The sequence below is a fragment of the Carlito syrichta genome, unplaced genomic scaffold (genome assembly GCF_000164805.1).
Source record: "Carlito syrichta isolate Samal-C Ts95f unplaced genomic scaffold, Tarsius_syrichta-2.0.1 Scaffold303182, whole genome shotgun sequence".
Lineage (NCBI taxonomy): Eukaryota > Metazoa > Chordata > Mammalia > Primates > Tarsiidae > Carlito > Carlito syrichta.
In genome coordinates this window covers 71,929-79,483 of record NW_007247278.1, presented here as the reverse complement: position 1 = coordinate 79,483, position 7,555 = coordinate 71,929, and the positions used below count along the sequence as shown (strand labels likewise).

Sequence of the window (7,555 nt, the reverse complement as noted above, 5' to 3'; positions counted from 1 at the left end):
TTTTTTTTTTTTTTTTTTTTTTTGCTGAATAATATTCCATTATATGAATAGATCCATTTATTTATCTAATCTCTTATTGAGGGACATCTTGATTGTTTCCAGTTTTTAGCTATTATGACTAAAACTGCTACGAACTTTCTTGCATGAATCTTTTTGCAGACATAGTCTTCCATTTTTCGTAAGTAACTATAGCTTTTTATACTTCTTAAATTTTTGAATCTATGACTGAATTTTGTGAAACTAAATCAATAAATTAAGAGCAACCTGGTGAGGCATTGTCTCTACAATAAATCAAGCAAAATTGGCCAGGAGTGGTGGCGCACACCTATAGCTCCAGCTACTTGGAAGGTTGTGGCAGAAGGATCTCCTGAGTCCAGCAGGTCGATGCTGTGGTGGCCGTGAGCGTACCACTGCCCTCCAGCCTGGGCAACAGAGTGAGACTCCAACTCAAAAAAAAAAAAAGAAAAGAAAAATTCAGCTTTTTCATTTCTTTTAAAAAAAGAGACTGGTGACTGGGCATAGTGGCTCACGCCTATAATTCCAGTACTTTGGGAGGTTGAGGCAGGAGGATTAGTTGAACCCAGGAATTTGAGGCAACCTGGGCAACAGACATAGACCCTGTTTCTACCACAAAAAAGAGAGAGAGAGACTAGAAAATTATGTTAAGAAATAAATGTTCTCTGTACCTCCAAAAGTATTCTGAATTGCTCAGTGATATCCTACTGCATGTGTAATCAGGTGTAAATTCCCTTGCATGGCAATGATGGCCTTACAGGATGCTCCTAGGATTCTGTTACAAGTTATTCACAGTTCTTCAATACACATAGTATTCGTCTGCCTCTGACTTGTCATGAGATTCTTCATACAAAGAGATTTCTCCTTTCACTTCTGCCAGTCAAAATCCTGCCCATTCTTGAAGGCCTGTTTTAGTTCTACTTACTCTGAAACCTTTCTTTGTGATTTATTTACATAAAACACTGGAGTAATTTCTGTCTCCTTTGAGCCCCTGTACCATCCATTATCCATGTCCGTTTCCTAGCAATTTTTTATGTCCTGATTACTATATGTTTTCCTGTTTTTGTCTTGTATGGTTATTTATATTTTAAATTATTATTTATAGCCGGGCTTGGTGGCTCAGCCTGTAATCCCGCACTTTGGGAGGCTGAGGTGAGTGGATTGCCTGAGCCTGTGGGTTCGAGACCCGCCTGGGCAACTTGGCGAGACCTCATCTCTGCAATAAATAAATAAATAAATTAGCCGGGTGTGGTAGCGCGGGCCTGTAGTACCAGCTAATTGGAAGGCTGAGGCGGAAGGATCGCCGGTCGAGGCTGCGGTGGCCAGGAGCAACCACTGCACTCCAGTCTGGGTGACAGAGTGAGACTCCAACTCAAAAAAAAAAAAATTTTTTTTAAATTTATGTCTTACTTCCAAGATGACACTTTGTTTTTTTTTTTTTTTTGAGTTGGAGTCTCATTCTGTGGCCCAGGCTGTAGTGCAGTGGCACATTCAACGGTCACTGCAGCCTCGACCTGCTGGGATCAGGTGATCCTTCCACCTCAATCTTCCAAGTAGCTGGCATGTGCCACCATTCCTGGCTAATTTGTTTGATGTATTGTAGAGATGAGGTCTTACCATGTTACCAAGACTGGTGTCAAACCCGTGGGCTCAGGTAATTCTCTTGCCTCAACCTCCCAAAGTGCGGTGATTACAGGTGTGAGCCACCATGTCACCGTGCCTGGCTGACTTAAAACTTTTAATAGCAAGAATGATGTCTCCTGTTGCCTAGCAGTTTGCTTATTTACATATTATATGCTCAGTAAATTATAAGATTAATTTGAGTCTTTCTCTATCCAGGGTGAAAAGAAGATAAAGACAACAGTACTAACAGCTGCACTTCTGTTATCTGGAATTCCTGCTGAAGTGATAAATCGATCAATGGATACTTACAGCAAAATGGGCGAAGTCTTCACAGATCTCTGTGTCTACTTTTTCACTTTTATCTTTTGTCATGAACTGCTTCATTATTGGGGCTCTGAAGTACCTTAAGCCAACTCAAAAGGAGAAGCTTAAAAAAAGAAACAGTTACTCTTCTATATTGCAGTGTCTCTAAAGGAGGCAAATTGGTTTATACCTTTATGCAATTTTTTTACTTTATAGTGGTTGTAAAACCACTTTATTAGGAATGGGATGGCAGGTTCCCTGATTTTAAAAGGGTTGAGTTTGTATTAGTACTGATATGAAGAATAGAGTACCAGTGTCATTCATTGGTTTTCCTTGTTTAATTAGAATCCCTATTCTATACCTTCCCCTAACATCTCAGATTTGTGTTTCTCTTGGGGGCTCAGTTAGTGCTTTTAGGAGAGCAGATAACATGGTGTCATCCCTAAAGACTGCTGCTTGTATTTGTGTTATTCTGTTCTGAAAAATGAAGTCATCCAAAAAATAAAATGAAAGAAACTGAATTGTCTAAGGTTAAATCTGCACATTGTAACTTTTCTTGTTAAGTATCTTAATTTTTACTCCAGCACAAATATTTAATCAAATGATTTATACCTGTGAAATTAGAAAGTATTTATATAGTTTTTATTTGCTGTATGCCAAATTTATATTTGAAATTTTTTTTTTTGTAAATTTCTGCTCTTGGGTTTTCAATTTTCTTTTTTCCTTTTTATTCTTTAGTCAGAGACTCACTCAGTTGCCAAGGCTAGAGTACAGTGGTATGCTTATAGCTACTGCAGCCTCAACTTACTGGGTTCAGATGATCCTTTCACTTCAGTCTTCCAAGTGGCTGGAACTACAGGAATGCACCAACATGCCTGTCTATTTTTTGATTTATTGTAGAGACGAGGTCTTGCCAAGTTGCCCAGTCTGGTCTCAAACCCGTGGGCTCAGGTAATCCTTTCGCCTCTACCTCCCAAAGTGTTGGGATTACAGGGATGAGCCACCATGCCTGGACCAAAGGATGTTTTTTGTTTTGTTTTGTTTTGTTTTAAAGAAATGAGAACAGAATGGTTAGATATAAAAATGGAATCTGAAGAATTGAGGGTATGCAACCCAATAACATAAATACCGTTTCCTTCCCTCAGTGTTATAGATGAATTTCCCTAACTTGGTATTTAGAAGGTTTGTCTTCTTTTTTCTTTTTTTTGAGTTGGAGTCTCACTCTTTGTCACCCAGGCTGGAGTGAGTGCAGTGGCACATTCACGGCCACCGCAGCCTCGACTTACTGGGCTCAGGCAATCCTTCTACCTCAGCCTTCCAAGCAGCTGAAACTACAGATACATGCCACACGCCTGGCTAATTTTTTTATTTATTGTAGAGATGGGGTCTCCCCATGTTGCCCAGGCAGATCTGGAACCTCTGGGCTCAGACAATCCTCTTGCCTTGGCCTCCCAAAGTGCTGGGATCCTGACTGGCAGAATTGTCATGTTAATGTGTTATCCCAAAGGGGAGTTAGAAATAAAGTATCTTCAAGAGGGCTCTAGCCCAAGGGTTTTAGTTCCAGTGTAGATTCCAAAAAGATTAGTGATCTAGGAATAAATACATTTCCTGAAGTTTTGTTTTTTTACTTAAAATCAATAAATTTGAGTGTGATTTAAAAGTCTGTAACATGGCAACAGACACTTTTGCTGTTGTCCTGCGTGTTGTGCCTTTCACAACATCTCTCCTAAATAAATCTTTTTTTTTTTAGTTTAAAAAAATTCTGTAACATTAACCAGTAGTGGTGGTGTGTGCCTATAGTCCCAGCTACTTAAAACTGAGGCGGGAAGATTGCTTTACCCCAGGAGTTCAAGGCTGAAGTGAGCTATGATCCTTCCTCCACCAAATCTGGATCCCATGCCTTTCCTATATGCATGCACCATAGCTCTACTGGATATCTGGGAGTCATTTTTTTTTTTTTTTGAGTTGGAGTCTCACTCTGTCACCCAGGCTGGAGTGCAGTGGCATGCTCACCGCTACCATAGCCTTGACCTGCTGGACTCAGGCGATCTTTCCGCCTCAGCCTTCCAAACAGCTGAAACTACAGGCTTGGGCCACCATGCCCAGCTAATTTTTTTATTTATTGTAGAGACAAAGTCTCGCCATGTTGCTCAGGCTGGTCTTGAACCCCTGAGCTCAGGCAATCATCTTGCTTCTGCCTCCCAAAGTGCTGGGATTACAGGCTTGAGCCACTGCTCCTGGCTGGGAGTTATCTTTATTTCTTCCTTTCCCTCATAGCTCACATCCAATTTTCCAATTAGTGCTTTTTTTTTTTTTTTTTTTTTTTTTTTGAGTTGGAGTCTCACTCTGTCACCCAGACTGGAGTGCAGTGGCCGCTCCCAGCCACTGCAGCCTCACCTGTTGGGCTCCGGCGATCCTTCTGCCTCAGCCTTCCAAGTAGCTGGAACTACAGGCATGTGCTACCACACCTGGCTCATTTTTTTTTTTGATTTATTGTAGAGATGAGGTCTCGCTGCCCAGGCGGGTCTCGAACCCATGGGCTCAGGCAATCCACTCACCTCAGCCTCCCAAAGGCGCGGGATTACAGGCTGAGCCACCGAGCCTGGCTGATTAGTGCTTTAAATCTGGGTCAAGAATGTGACCACTTCTTGCTGTCTCCACCGTTGAAGCCACTAGTGGCTTGCTATGTTTCAGACCGAAATCCCCATTCCTTGCCTGCAGTGGCTCTGATGCCTGACCCTCTTTGGTGTACATCCTGTCACATTAGTTCAGGCCTTCTGACTCTTGGTGTTGACTACAGGATCCTCCAGGATCTGCCCCTCTTCCCTGCTACTCACTGCTACTGTCTGTACAGCATGGGGAGGAGAGAAACAGTAACTCACCACCAGACATTCTGAATCTTGACTGCACTCTAGAGTCACCTGGGAAGCCTAAAAATTCCCAGGGCACAAGAAACTCCCCGGGCCAATCAAACCAGAATGTTGGGATGGAACCCAGGCATCCGTTTTTATTTTTTCTACATCCAGAATGCAGGGGAAAAAAAGGTTTTAAAGCTTCCCAGCAGGGCGACATGGCTCATGCCTGTAATCCCAACACTTTGGGAGACCAAGGCGAGTGGATTGCTTGAGCCCAGAAGTTCAAGCGTAGCCTAGGTAACCTAGCAAGACCCATCTCTACAAAAAATTAGCGAGGTGTGGTGGCGTGTGCCTAGTGTCCCACTGGGGAGGTTGGCTTTAGTTATCTATGGTTGTGCCAACGCACTCCAGCCTGGCAACAGTGAGGCCATCCCCCCCTAAAAGTAGGCAGTGTTGACAACCATTATAATCGTCCTCTTCACCAAGTTAACTCCTAATCAGTCTTCAATTCAAATCTCACCTCAAAGATCACTTACTTCCTCAGAGAATTCTTTTTTCTAAATCTTGTGTTTATTTTGCTTATGTCTCCCTGAAAGGAGGGAGTCTTAAAAATTTAGAACATAATGTAGCCGTTGTAAATCAGCATAGTTATTTTGCTTAGGCCTCATCCCTTGACATTCCCTTGCTGTGCAGTTTGCATGGCCCCCACGTCCTTTTACCCTATAATCATTAACAAGAAAAATACTTTTAGAAATGATGATAACACAGACCCCTTAAGCATGTCTGGTCTTGCTAACAATCTATCTTTTAGGCAATTGTATTGATACATTGTTATTGGCCACCCCTGATGACTTCCAGCACACCACTGCGAGTCCTGTTTATTGGTATATTGTTATCGTAGGGCCATGACAACCTCCGGCCCACCATCTGAGATCATGAGACATTGATGCCTGACGATGTCAAGATACATGTGACTGCTATGGAAACCAAGGAATACCACACTGGACGTTCCTTTTGACCCAGACCTCCTCCAGGTCTAAGCCCCTCTTTGCTTTAAAGGTCCTTAAATATGCCTCTTTTCCAGCCTTCCCCACCACACTCACCTGAGTGCCATCCCCCTTCCATCTGTGAAAGGCTAATCATAAACTTTACTTCCTTCTATTTTCCTCTTTATTGCAATCTTGCATTATTCCTGTGGCACCAGCCCACCTTGCCTCAGTTTATTCTTTCACTCCCTATGTTGCCCAGGCTGATCTGGCACTCCTGTCTCAATTCCTGTCGGCCTCCTAAGTGTTGGAATTACAGGAATGGCTTCTGTGCCTGTTTGTGTTTTCAGTCATGTCTATTCATCTCACTACACCGTGAGCACCCAATGATCTAGCACAGGCCTGGCACATGACAACGCATAAGAACGAATGAGGGAGCCGGGCTCGGTGGCTCAGCCTGCAATCCCGCGCCTTTGGGAAGCTGAGGTGAGTGGATTGCTTGAGCCCGCCGGTTCGAGACCCGCCTGGGCAGCAAAACCTCACCTCTACAATTAAAAAAACTCAGCCAGGCGTGGTAGCGCATGCCTGTAATTCCGGCTACTCCAAAGGCCGAGGCGGAAGGATCGCCGGAGCCCAGCAGGTCGAGGCTGCGGTGGCCGGCAGCGGCCACTGCACTCCAGTCTGGGCGACCGAGTGAGACTCCAACTCAAAAAAAAAAAAAAAATAAATAAATAAATAAAAGAACAAATGAGGGAATGTATAAAGAATAGAGAGTGTATTTAGAGATGGTTGTAGCATTCTTTTGCGCAAATAAAGGCGTACGTCAGTACAGGCCGTGGGGCAGCAGCTGGCTGCCCAGAACGCCTCCGTGGCGGTTGCAGGAGAGGCTTTTCTCTCAGGGTGGTTAGGCTGAGGCTCCGCCCTGCATCGCAGCGACCAGGGCGCCGGGGCGGTGCGTCCTCCAATCGCAAGGTGGCGCTGTGACGGGGGCCAGCTGCTTCCGGCTGGTTTATCCCTTTCTTCTGCAGCCGGCGCCCGCACGTCCTGTTTTCGTTGGCCAGGCTGGGATGGCCGCCGCCGCTGCAGCTGCTGCCGCTTCTTAGTGCTGGTTCTTGTCGGTCTCGCCGAGGGCAGCGTAGTCCCCTTCTTTGTCCCGCTCGCCTGCGCGTCGTACCCAAGGGGCCGGCTTTCCCGTGGCCGGCAGCATGGGCCGGGAGTCACGGTGAGGGCATCGAGCGGGCCAGCGAGCGGTTCCTCGGGGTCGGGAGAAGAGGCGGGAGTGGAGGTGGCCGCCGGTCCTAGCTTTTATGGCATTTGCTTTTGGGAACTTGGTAAAAAATTTGTTGATTACTCTGATGTACATAAGGTTGTTTTCTACATTTTCTTCTAGGATTCTTAAGGTTTGAGGTTTCACATGTAGGTCTTTGATCCATTTAGAGTTGGTTTTTGTATATTGTAATAGGTAAGGGTCCAGTTTGATTCCTCTGCATGTGGTCAACCAGTTTTCCTAGTACCATTCCTCTGCATGTGGTCAGCCAGTTTTCCTAGTACCATTTGGCAAATATGGTCTCCTTTCCCCAGTGGTTGTTATTGGTGGTTTTGTCAAAGATGAGTTGGTTGAGAGACCAAATTTTTGCTTCCAAAATCTCTGTCCTGTTCCATTGGTCTATATGCCTATTCTTGTACCAGTACCAGGCTGTTTTAGTTACTGTAGCCTTGTAGTAAAGTATAAAGTCTGGAAGCATGAAGCTTTTGTTCCTTTGCTGAAGATTG

At 44.5% G+C, this 7,555-nt stretch overlaps 2 protein-coding genes across 2 annotated transcripts in view; both read left to right on the top strand.

The window, feature by feature from the left end:
* The window catches only part of CAMLG (calcium modulating ligand), a 16,262-nt gene extending 13,785 nt beyond the window's left edge, over positions 1-2,477 (top strand). Inside the window, exon 4 of the mRNA XM_008057997.1 lies at positions 1,855-2,477. Coding sequence (XP_008056188.1) covers positions 1,855-2,046 — 192 coding nt within the window. The 3' untranslated portion in view covers positions 2,047-2,477. The remainder of the gene's footprint in view (positions 1-1,854) is intronic.
* Positions 2,478-6,781: 4,304 nt separating this feature from the next.
* DDX46 (DEAD-box helicase 46) overlaps positions 6,782-7,555 on the top strand; it is a 65,276-nt gene continuing 64,502 nt past the window's right edge. Inside the window, exon 1 of the mRNA XM_021712317.1 lies at positions 6,782-7,004. Coding sequence (XP_021567992.1) covers positions 6,988-7,004 — 17 coding nt within the window. The 5' untranslated portion in view covers positions 6,782-6,987. The remainder of the gene's footprint in view (positions 7,005-7,555) is intronic.